At 34.7% G+C, this 13263-nt stretch overlaps 1 protein-coding gene across 18 annotated transcripts in view; it reads left to right on the top strand.

The window, feature by feature from the left end:
- The window catches only part of sdk1b (sidekick cell adhesion molecule 1b), a 456411-nt gene that overhangs the window by 331941 nt on the left and 111207 nt on the right, over positions 1-13263 (top strand). For all 18 annotated transcript variants that reach the window (NM_001443429.1, NM_001443430.1, NM_001443427.1 and 15 more), the window contains 2 exons: positions 5876-6016; positions 8473-8654. In NM_001443429.1, coding sequence (NP_001430358.1) covers positions 5876-6016; positions 8473-8654 — 323 coding nt within the window. The remainder of the gene's footprint in view (positions 1-5875; positions 6017-8472; positions 8655-13263) is intronic.

Below are 13263 nucleotides of genomic sequence, written 5' to 3'. Positions count from 1 at the left end.
ATTAACTAATTGACCTTTCTATAAAGTTTTACTCAGTACTTACTCATGCAGTTACTGTATTTCACACAGTGTATCATCTGATAGCCTTAATTACAGAAGACGTTGTCACATCTGATTCATTCTTGCTCAATTTTTCTGCACTTTTTTAGACGAATGCAATTTACACAGATTTTTTAGTAATTATATTGACAACAGCTCATATACAGCGAAATATCCCAGCTAGTAAGTCAACCATGTCAAAGCCTGTTAGCAACATTGAAAACAGATGTGCATCATGCAAAATCCATGAGGCAAAATTACTGGCACGGTTACAACTACTCAGAAATGATTATTCGCTTAATGCACTGTAAAAAGCTGTTAGTTGCTTTACTTACAAAAAGTGAGAAAATCCTTTGCCTGAAAAGCAACAAGTTGACTTTACCTAAACCCAGTGAAACTTGGAACAGTTGACTTATCTTAATTTTTTAGATTTATGCACACACACACAAAAAAGAAGATTTTTGCTGCTTGTTCAAACTACTGATTTAAAATGAACTGAAACAACAAACGTTCTAAGATTTTTTTTGGGACAACTTAATTGTTCTATAGACTTACATTTTTAGAAACAATTTCAAGAGCTCACATTTAGCTGATGATTGATTATAAAGCTTGTTTGGCATGCTGTCCCGGGAGAGCTTATAAGATCCTCAAGCCCAGGGCTCCCTCCTATTGCAGGGCGAGAGGGGAGTCTGAGCTCATGTGGATCTCGGTGCTCCTCTGCTGTAGTAACTAATGGACAGATATGGGTTGCTGTAAAGAGATAACTACTTACTAGGAGCACGTCTATGGTGCTGATTTGGATAAATCAATTAACTTAGCATGTTTTTAAACGGTGGGAGGAAACTGGGGAACCTGGGGGAAACCCACGTGAGCATGCGGAGAACATGTAAATTCCACACAAAAACGTTGACTGGCTTGGTAAAGACTAGAACCAGTGACATTCTTGCTGTGAGGAAACATGGCTAACCACTGGGCCACCGTGCCACTCAACTAGGGAAGGAGGAGGAGTAGTAGGGGTGGGAGGGGGATTCTTCAATGAAGATGAAGATGACTTTGGTATTAGGTTATTTATGGTGACTTAGAAATCCTCTGATTGGTGAATTAGCTAACGCAGGACCAGCTTTGTTCAATCATAAGCACGTGATCCTATTGAATTTAGTTAATAAATAAACTGTAGTTGGGTTTAGATATTGGATAGGACAGGTAATAAGTCAGTAGTAAATAGCATGAATTATGACTTAAGTGTTATATTTTTTTAAAGTAAATTTCTTTTTACAATGTGGAAAGTCTGCTTTATAATCTGCTTAATAACATGAGCTGGTCATCAATTTAACATTTAACTGACCATCTAACTTGTTAAAACTATGGCATTTCAATTAATCGTTATCAGTGGTGTAAAGTAACTATTTACAAATACTCAAATTACTGTGATTGAGTAGTTTTTCCTCAGGAATTGTAATTTACTAAGTAGTTTTAAAAATGTGTACTTTCACTTTCCCTTGAGTACATTTTTAGGGCTGTATCTGTACTTCTACTCCACTGCTTTCCTTCAGCCTGCAGTCGCTACTTTATTTTTTTCTTGTCTATGGGGATTAGAAAAATCAGTCCTGTGATTCCTGTCCAATCAGATCGCACATAGAAGGTAAATCACATCATAATGAACTACCTCAAGACAAGTTCACTTTATAATTGCAGCAAACTGTTTGGAAGCATTAAAAGCGTCCAAGAAGATGTCCAAAATCTTTACACACATTGACCCAGAGACTGTTTAGATGCATGTCACTGATGAGAAAATGACGGATGTTTACTGTATGATGACCGAAATGGGCTTAAACACCCAGCTGGCACAAAACATCAACATGACACCAGATTGACGTTGTATTTTGTTTGTAAATGAAAATCAGGTTGACGTCAGAACTCCTAAACCTAAAATCACCCAAATATCAACGTTTAATGATGTTACAGCTTGGTGTTGTGTGGACGTTACCACTATGACGTCTATCAGACTTTGTATTTTGGTTGCCAAACCTAACGAATAAATGTCAGTATTTGATGTTACAATATGATGTTGGCTTTAAGATGTTGGCTTGACGTTGGATTTTGGTCACTTTCTAACAACCTAAAATCAACCAAATATCAACATCATTTGACGCTGTTATTGGACATCAAATTAACGTTGTCCTTAGACGCTGGTTAAACATTGTCACCTGACATCACAACCTATATCTAGCCAAATATGAATGTTTTATGATGTTGTGTGCCTGCTGGGCAATAACTTGATGCTTGATGATTTCTCAGTACTCTTTCCACCACTTATCATTTTACAGTAATATTCACTTTTATCCCTGATGCCTAAAATGAGATGTAGGGAACTGTCTGTTGTAGAAACAAAGTTTCATTGTCTAAAAACTCAAGTTTTTAATCTCATGTAAGCAGCAGGGAAAATTCTGTTTTAATAGCTGAAGCAAAAGTATGTGATTTTAAAACTTCCAGCCTCGCAAAGCATCTTTCAAACAGAATGTTTCATTTAAAGTGCTTAGTTAAAACAAGAGGAAAGGGCAGAAGTGCAAAGATGAAGACGAACAGAAACACAAAAAATCAAATATTGATGGAGAAGGGCACTTATTAAAATTTGAGCACCTATCTGCTTTGGCCTCGTTTCCAATTAACGTCAGGCTCATCATCTGTTATATGAAAAATTCAAATCTCTATTTCTTTTATTCTTCTTGTTCATTTTTGTCAAAGTACCATCAAAGGAGTTGAGTAAAATAACTCGCTGTATGAACCTTTTTTTTATTCCATTCAGGGGGGGCTTCAAAGCTAGCTGTAAATTCATATTTGGCGCATTGCAAACAAAGTCAACGTCCAACTAACTTTTCTAATAATTTGTGATCTAATGAACACTCAATGAAATGAACATTCATTTTTGTTTGTGCTTAATTAATCAACAACCGCTAATGCCATTCACAGTAATGACAAAAACAATATAATAGAAATGCCCTCAATACCCAACCCAGCGAAAGAAACAAACGATAGACTAAAAGAACCGCTCCTAAGCCTTTTAAATTGGTTTAGGATGATTATTGTTTATTTGACAAAACATCAATCAGACTTAGCAACTTTCCTACGAGATTGCTTGCTTTAGGCACTTTAGGCCTTGCTCACTTAATCAAGCTAATAACCTTTAAACCGCAGATTAGAGCGAAGGATTGTTTATCGCCTGCTCTGGGGATCTACAGTTTTCAGAATCCTGCAAAAGCTCAAGGTATTGATCAACTTGAGAAATTAAAGAGTTCACTGATTTGCACTGATGGGGTCAAGCTGAAAACAGATTTTTCTGGTACTGTAGCTTCTAACTGCTTATATATAGATCAGTTTTAGCATTGTTTAGATATGGGATGTACTGAAGTTTAATTAAAGCTATTTGCTCTGATTTAGTTTAGGAGAAAGCATAGTTAGATTTAAGGATTTAACAGTCTGTCAGCTAAAAATGCCACAATGGTTTCTGTTCCAAATGTTTTCGCAACAGCATTCAGGGCTTTTTTAAGGCTTTATAAGAACATTTTTCTGACAGAATTTCATTAAAAAAAAGCATTTTTTAATAATTCACTGTTAACAATTTTTGCAACTTGCACAGTAATTAACTGTAATATGTACTGTATTTTATTACATGACAGTTTTGCAGTATGTTACTGTATTTTAAAGTTGCATTGTGAACATTACTGTATATTTTACAGTAAATATAGATATAATACAATTCTTTAAATACATATACAGCAAGATAAATGGTGCAGTATGTCATGGAAATACAGTATTTTGTTGTAATTAAATGACAGTTACTTATTGGTGAACGACTGCCAGCAGGGTGCGAATTATACATTGACTATCGGGGGGGTAAGCTATTTTAGTTTGTGTAATAAATGTCCATGCTTAAGTGAAGCAAATTCATATATTTAATTCAATTCCATCTCATTTCCATGTGCATTTTAAACTGTTCCAGCATTTTACAATTGTATTAAGTTACATATTTGATTACACCACTTAATCTACTTTATCAAATTATACAAGATGCTATTCATTATAATATTCTAATGTTATAGTATAGCATAGCTTATAGTATCCTAGTAAGGACATTTTTTAGCCCATTATCAACATTGAAATACTGCAAAAATTCACGTCTTGCATATCATAGTTCACATTAAATTCATATTTATTTTTTAATGGGGCTCAATTTTTTTTTTTTATGTTAAATATAAAGACATACTTTTTTTTTATTACCGGCTACACTAATTTAAAACCAGAATCTTCAGTGGGTGGCACCAAATCTTCTTTTCTTAATTGTTTAATCAGATTTCACTTTTTTACAGTATCAGTATCACAATTGTTAAAATTGCAATAAAGTATTTAATCAATCAATCAATCAATCATCTTTAATTATATAGCACCTTGAATGTTGACTATTGAATGTCAATAAAACTGCATTTTGCACTGAATAGCAAAAGCAATTCTAAATAAATGCCCTTTTAAGTTTTGCCTTAACCAGTGCCATGTTTGTGAGCAAAGTTCCATAGAGGGGGTATTCCACAGTTCTGACCTGCCACTGCAAAAGAACGATCACCACGTTCTTTATACCTGTATGTGGGGACCTCCAGCAACAACTGACCTGGCGATCGTAGAACTCTGTCAGGTTTATGAAACTTCAAAATCTCACATAAATATGAAGGCACAAGACCATTTACTGCATTAAAAACAAACAACAGTAGTTTAAAATCAGTTCTGAAATTAAAAGGAAGCCAAAACAGTCCTATAGAGGGTGGTATTCCACATTTTTGGACTTGCCAATGTAAAAAAAAAAAACAATCACCCCATTGTTTATACCTGGACCTAGAGACCTCCAGCAACAACTGACCTGCCAGTTTTAGGGGCCTGTTAGGTTTACGAACCTTTAAAATCTCACATAAATATGAAGGTGCAAGACCATTAACTGCATTAAAAAGAAAGAACAGTAGTTTAAAATCAATTCTGAATTTAACAGGGAGCCAAAAAAGTGCTATAGGGAGGGTATTCCACAGTTTTGACCTGCCACTGCAAAGGAATGATCACCCCGTTGTTTAAACCTGGATGTGGGGACCTCCAACAACAACTAACCTGCCGATCGCAGGGCCCTGTTAAAATCTCACATAAATATGAAGGCACAAGACCAATAACTGCATTAAAAACAAACAACAGTAGTTTAAAATCAATTCTGAATTTAACAGGGAGCCAATAAAGAGAATAAAGAACAGGCATGATGTGCTGCACCAGTTGTAACTGATGAAGTTAGGTTTGGTATCTATTGAATAGTATTCTGGCTGGTTGCTTTGTGGTTTTGAGGAAAGTATTCTGAATGGCTGCCTCGGTGTAGCAATGTTAGAGTCTGTCGTTTTTTTTAATCAATTAAATGTGTCCTTGCAGAATAAAATTATTGATTTCTTTAAACAACGCTGACACAAAACCTTTGAACTTTGTATTAAAAGGATTCAGGATGATTCTTCTCAGTTTAGTCTAGTGTTGTTTTCCCCAGTGTTGTATTCAACTTTTTTAAAGAACTGTGTCAAGTTCAGGTTATTCTAGTGAGCCCTGTTAACCCCAGCATGGGTCAGTTCTCACTTACAGTACTATTAAAGACCTTTTGGGCAACCCAGAAAGATCAATTTCAATCTCTCCAGGACTGTTGGATAAGCTCTGAAGGAAACTATTAGTAACCGTCGATGCTTCTGGGTGAAATTCCCAGATAAGGCTCTGGGGTGTGAACATTTCTCTTTCATGATGCGCTCCTCATGATGTTATCTCTCAGGCTGATGCTGCGAGAGGAACCGCCCAGCGCGCCTCCAAAAAACATTGTGGCCAGCGGCCGTACCAACCAGAGCATCATGGTCCAGTGGCAGCCACCGCCAGAACCGCAGCTTAATGGAGTCCTGAGGGGATACGTGCTCAGGTATGGCTTCTGGATTGAAGTATTTGAGAGCAACCATTCATATTGATTCACACTGATTCCAACAATTTGTGAACGATCCATAAATTACTGCATGTTATTTAGCAGACATTCCAAGACAAGCAAGACACATGTGGATTAAATGAATACAAACACTGCCAACAAGGGTTAGATAGTAGCTAAGTTTCCATACACCTATTTTTATGAGCATTTCGGATATGCACATAAAAACGATTGATGGATATGCTAAGATTCGACAAGAAAAGATGCGCATAAACTAGGATGGAAACACTTTTACTAAATTCTAGTGTGTGTATTTAAAAAAGTCATGTGATTTTGTTATAAGAGATCATGTGAGATCATGTCTTCATCGTTTCCTTACTTTACAATAGTAAAGGAGTAAAGAGTAAATGTAAAGAGAAAGTAAAGAGGAGTTCCGAATAGAAGCGGGTCGTGCTTTAACCTCATGCTGCAGATGGTCTGTTTAATGTTTTCTTGCTAATAAAGCATTGTTTTTCCACTTACAAAGTTCGCCATTTAAATAGCAAATGTGCCAACTGACTCTTAAAGGGAATGGGAGATGAGTCTCTGATTGGTTTAATGCATGATATGCTCCAAACACACGCATAACTCATTGGGCTCTATTTTGACGATCCATGTGCAAAGTCCAAAGCGCAGGGCGTAAACGCATTAAGGGCATGTCAGAATCCACTTTTGCTATTTTAAGGACAGAAAAATCCGCTTTGCGCCACGTCTAACAGGGTTGAGCTTACTCTCTTAAAAAGTTACAGGTGTGTTTTGAGAATAAACCAATCAGAGTCTCATCTTCCATTCCCTTCAATAGTTAGTTGCGTCGCGCCATGGTGCATTTGTTATTTACATGGCGGACTTTGTAAGTGGAAAAACTGAACGCTACAAAAGCAAGAAAACAGAAAGCCTCCTCATTCTTTACTTTCACTATCACCCTGGTGGATAGGGGGAAACGTGTTGTAGGCACAGAGATCTAGTTGCCTACATATTTACTTTTGTTTGTATAAAGCAAATATTTGTTTTAAAACTTTTTCTAAAATCAGTTCTAATTTCCAGCAAATGAATAATTGAACTATAATAGCGAAGTGTGTTCAAACAACTGAGTTATCTCCTAATACACATGCAATGCCCCATATGGTCTAAAACCTGACAGGTGAGCAAATCTAATCCTTTTTTAATAAAACAAATATAAATATGCATATAATAAATAATACTGCTAATAATAATAACATTATAGAAAATCAAATTGTCATAAATAAACTAAAAAATCCCCCTGAGATGAAGAAGGCATGGAGGCGGTGGTTTTTATATTTATGTAGGCTAAAAAATATTAATTTTTGTAATATTTTAATTCATTTTCATTTGTAAAGATATTTGTGTATTGCTGTACATCCTGTCTGTATTAAGCAATGTTTAATCGAGGCGCACAACTAACGCGCTCTACGCTGGACTTTAGACCTCCTCTCAGCTGGTCCATTGAGCAGTCTATTTTAGTCCCTTAAAATAGCAACGCACCAGTAATGCACATTAACACGCCTCCTTTTTTAGACCAGAACGCCTATGGACGCACATATGAGCGCAAATGCTTTTGCTATTTAAACAGCATGCTGCAAAATGTCAAAACGCCGAGCTGAAACTAGCAAGCAACAATTACATCGCGCCTTGTGCCGCATTGCGCCGGGTTAGACCATGTGCCAGGGAGCAACTCTTTTTTTTTCATCCTTAAAATACCAAAAATGGATTCGGACAAGCCTTGAATGCTTTTGCGCCATGTGCTTTAGATATTGCATCGAGATCATTAAAATAGAGCCTACAAAGTGTATTCCACAAAAAAGGTAAAGTTTGACATAATTGTCTTGCCTTTTCTGTTATACTAAACTGGCATGACTTTAAATTGGATTAAAAAAAATACAATCCAAATCAGTGGCAACTGAAAGTGTCTGGTAACCAACATTTCTTAAAATAAGTTTTGTCTTCTGCAATCGAAGGAAATACCCTGTGGTTTGGAATGGTGTGAGGATGACAAAAATCATGACCGATTTTTTTATTTCATTTTATGGTCATTTGTAAGATGCCACAACCTGTTTTTTTTTTTTTTTTTTTTTTTTTTTTTGTTTTTTTCAGCCGGTTTTCAAAATACATATATTCAGTAGAGGATGATATGATTTTGTAATAGCTGTTCCTGCCAAGGTAAAGTGTCACTACTACTTTTGTTCACACTTTTGGGTTAGGAATTTGTACACAAAGGCCTAGGATGCCATAGCAACCATATAGCAATGCGATGAAAACCGCCCACAACTTTTCTCTCCTCATCGCCACTCAAACTTTAAACAAAATCCAATGTGAGTGCATGTGTTTGTGTTAAAGGTTTACAATCACACTTCAAACCCCCCTCTGATTGTCTTTGTGTGCGCGTCTCTCCCACTCAGGTACAGGCTGGCGGGTCTGCCGGGTGAGTTCCAGCTGAAGAACATCACCAGTGCAGAGATTAATTACTGTCTGATTGGAGAGCTCATCATCTGGACGCAGTACGAGATCCAAGTGGCTGCCTACACTGGAGCGGGCCTGGGGGTGTACAGCCAGTCTGCCACCGAATACACACTGCAAGGAGGTTTGACAATCACACACACAGACACACATACAGGGGCAGATCTAGAAAATTATTTATGGAGCGGCATGGAAATGATGAGGGGTGGCAACACTGAATCAAGCCTCTTTGCATGATTATTTTGTGAATGATGTTCAAATTCTGCTTCAACAAATTTGCTATTTAGGGGTGAGAGCCCAAAGAGCCTAAACTTTCAATACCTATATGCAATGCAGACAGTTTAGGAGTTATAAAGACCCTCATCAGATTTTTTTCATCCCATCTCTCTCCAAGCTCTCGAGTTTGTGATTTCTGCATGTGTGACACACAAATCTGTCTAGTCTTCCTCTGTTATTTGTTGTAGTCTTACTGTTTTGTATGCATTCAAACAATTTAGTTTTTAGTTTTCTTCTTTATGTATGCATCTGAAAATACTGTGATCAAATTATAATCATAATTGTATAATCATAATAGATGACTTTTAAGACAATTTTCTTCATATTTTTTTATTTTATTTTTACATCATATTCCTGATTTCCAAATATTATTCTATGATTACAAAGTATACATCCATGAAAATCGCATTGATTCAGTTTTCATGTGATGTATAAATCTCTCTTATCTTACTTATTGACACTGCTTTTGTGGTCCAAGGTCAGAATTAATATTTAATCATTCATCAATAATCTATGCTATCTGACCTTTAATTTGAAATGAAATTAAAAATAAATTGTTTTATTCTAGTTTCCATTCCATCTGTGCTATTTTGGACCAATTGTCTGCACAAGACTTTTGGCCAGCGGAGAAATTAAATTGGTCGTGCTGAACTGAGTCTGGTTCTCTCAAGGTTTTTTTTCTTCACTCTCCTATTGGTGAAGTTTTTTTTTTCCCTCTCCGCTGTCACCACTGGCTTGCATGGTTCAGGATCTGAAAAGCTACTCATCGATGAATTTGCTCTTTAGTGTTTGGACTCTCAGTAATGATTTCAAACCACACTGAACTGAGCTAAACTGAACTGAACTTAAACACTAAAAACTGAACTACCCTGATCCAGTTACTATGACCATTTATGTGAAGCTGCTTTGACACAATCTACATTGTAAAAGTGCTACAAATAAAGCTGAATTGAATTGAATTGAATCTTAATGCATTTTCTCACTTTTCTTTAGCTGAAATGTTTTCTGGAGCTTCTTAAAACAATGTAATTACAAACAAATATGCCAAATCAGGGTAATATCCTCAATCCAAATTCCCAACTCCCAAAATCATCAAACTGTGTGACAATAATTACCTACGCTTATTTTAATGTGTTTAGCGTTTAAAATTAATTGCGTACATTACCCGCATTTAGGTTGACAGCCCTAATATGAACACACACAAATAAACATACAGAAAAATAATGCCTCATCAGCCAAAACAAACTATTTATTTCAGATCTTTGAAAGTGCACATGTTTTTGGGGTCCAAATAAGCGCATTTCTCATTAAGCCAGCGATATCATAAAGGATCTAGAGTAACCATGGGAACTGTAAAAATCCATTAGCCGGCTTTACTGCGCAGATCGGCCATCTGAAAGATTATTTCTAAGAAGAGTAAATTTATGGACTCTGGGCAAACACTGACCGTAGCCCATTAATTAATCTAATTTGCTTTATGTGCGTGAATTTGTGTGCGTCTGCGTGTGCAGGGAAGTGTGGGGGTGTTCTGAGATCCTTAAGCCATGATTATTCATATTATTTAACATCAGCGTAATGATACTCCTGCCGAGATTAATAGAGACCCAGTGTCCGCAGTAAAACATCCTCCTCCTTCTCATAGACACTGGGACTGATGCTTTCTTGCAGTTTTCCACTTTTTTATAGCATTTTTTTTTTTTTTTCATTCTTGTCACGTTTGTCATTTTAATGTTTTCCACCCATTTAAAATTTTGGTTGTTCTTTTTTAAAAATCTTTTATTCTAATACTTTTTTTAAAAATAAACTACGATAACATGAAAACTGCATATTTTATTTTATTTTATGTATGTATTTATTTTATTTTATTTTATTTTTTATTATTAATTATCTGTTTGTTTCTCATTTTGGTGTTTTCCACTCTTTTTTAATTTAGGCTGTTCTTTTTTAATATTTTATTTTAGTAATTTTTTTTTGTTTCTTTGTTTGTTTGTTTGTCTGTATGTTTTAGTAAACTGTAACAACCCTGCAACAAAATGTATTTATTTTGATTCATGATAAAATTTTATTTAATTGTGTTTTTTATTTATTTATTATTCATGTTATTAAACATCATAACATATTTATTTATTTATTTATTTATTTTTATTGATTTATTTATCTGTTTGTTTCTCATTTTAATGTTTTCCACCTTTTTAATTTAGGTTGTTCTTTTTTAATATTTTATTTTAGTAATTGTTTTTGTTTGTTTTGTTTTAGCAAATTGTAATAACCCTGCAACAATTCATTTAATTTAATTTAATTTATTTATTTATTTATTAGATTAATTGTTTATTTGATTTTTAATATTACGGACAATCCCCCCCCCACCCCCCCCCCCATTTTAGTAACATTTGTTTTGCTTTGCTTTACTCTGCTTTTTGCTTTTTGTTTTGTTTCGCAAAGTACAAATAATTTAAATAATTTGGTTTAATTTGTTTGTTTGTTTGTTTTCTAGTTGTTTCTGGTTGAGCTGCTGCTGTTTACCAGATTAATACATTTTTTTCTTACATTTACATATTATTCTATTCCTGTTGGTCTTTAGTCCAGTGTATGAAGAAATTTGGGGATTAATGTGGTGCAGTTTACTATATTTTTCCATCCTCACATAAATAAACTATAGTTTCCTTTGTCATCATAAATTATATCTGGTGTCTTAATAATCTTTAGTTTGTCTGTTTGTCAGTAGTTGTTAATGATAGAGGATCAAAGCTTTTTTTTTTTACACACATGAAGTAGACCGAATAGATACAGAAAGGAGAGTTAGTATTAAAGTCTGAAAAATCTGTTTTTTAAACAAAAAGATGGTGTAGAAATTGTGAATTAGTGATGAGGAATACATTAATAATAGAAGTGCTGATGAAAAGGATGAATCTTTATTTCTTGCGAATGACTCAAGACTTGACTCGAGGTCGACAACTCCGATAATAGAAGCAATCAAAATATTAAAATATGCAAGTTCTGTGACTTGGTCCAATTGGTCTAATGCATTATACAGAGCAAACTTATTTATTCATTGTAAAGTTTAAAGGGCCAAATCCATTGAATCACAATTATATATACATATACATAAATTTATTAGCCAGTACAGTGTGCTGACGATCCATACATTGGGTATTACTTTGTATATGCCTCTCACTCTGTGTCATTTTGTTTTATTTTATTTTATTTTATTTTATTTTATAGATTTTTTTATTTGTTTCTATTTATTTTATTTTATTTAGTGTTTTGCTTTTTTACTTTAGTTTATTTTTTTCACTTTATTTTGTTTTGTTTTATTTTATTGTGTTTTATTTTTTATTTTATTTTGTTTCATTTTTATTGTATTTTGTTATTTTGATTTATTTAATTATTTTTTTTTTTTTTTATTTTGTTGATTTTTACTTTGAATCATTTGTTTTATTTTGTTTTTTTATTTTTTATTTTGTTTTGTTTTATTTTATTCCATTTTATTTTATTTTGTTTTTTGTTTATATTTTTTATTTTTTTATTTTTTATTTTATTTTATTTTATTTTATTTTATTTTATTTTATTTTATTTTATTTTATTTTATTTTATTTTATTTTATAATTCATGTCATTTAACATCATTATAACGACTCCCACAGAGATTAACAGAGACCCAGTGTCCACAGTAAAACACTCTCTTTCTCATATATAGAGACAAACCCTTTAGTGCATGTGCTTTAGGGCGGCTTTTATGTCCCACTTCAGATATCCGGACACACTAATGTAACCTTGTGCCATCGTGTGATTGTGTCTGAAATGAAAAGGGCAGCAGGACGAATCGGAGAGCCCAATCCAATTGAGCGATATCTAATCTGTACTCGACTCGCCAGGCCTGACCTTAAAGGGGCATCTTAAGCACATTAAGTGTAAGCGGCATTGAGTCTTTATGGAAATATGATCTGGTTCTTTCCACTTTCCGCTCAGGCCTGCTGTACGCCTCTGATAGGCTACAAGAAGGCCTTTGAATACGAGCTGTAGTTTGTGTGTGTTTGTATGTGATTATCGCTGGTGTTGTGGATGATAATGGGAAATATAGAGTGTGAATGGATGGAAATGGGGGCTTTGGGTAGGTGTTTATATGCAGGATTCAGGTAGTCATGACAGATATCCTATCATAGATGTCGGCAAATGCATTCATTCATTTTCCCACCGCTTAGTCCCTTTATTAATCAGGGGTCACCACAGTGGGATGAACCACCAAGTTATCTAGCGTATGTTTTACACAGTGGATGCCCTTCCAGCTGCAACCCAGTACTGGAAAACACTCATACATTCATTCACAATCATACACTACAGCTAATATAGTTAATCCGATGCTCCTGTAGTGCATGTACTGTGGGGGAAACCAACCCCAACACGGGGAGAACATGCAAACTTCACACAGAAATGCCAGCTGGTTCAGTAGGGATTCAA

This window comes from Danio rerio, chromosome 1 (assembly GCF_052040795.2).
Source record: "Danio rerio strain M-AB ecotype USA chromosome 1, GRCz13ab, whole genome shotgun sequence".
Taxonomy (NCBI): domain Eukaryota; kingdom Metazoa; phylum Chordata; class Actinopteri; order Cypriniformes; family Danionidae; genus Danio; species Danio rerio.
Note: the sequence above shows the minus strand (reverse complement) of the source record. Positions and strands in the feature narration are given on the sequence as shown.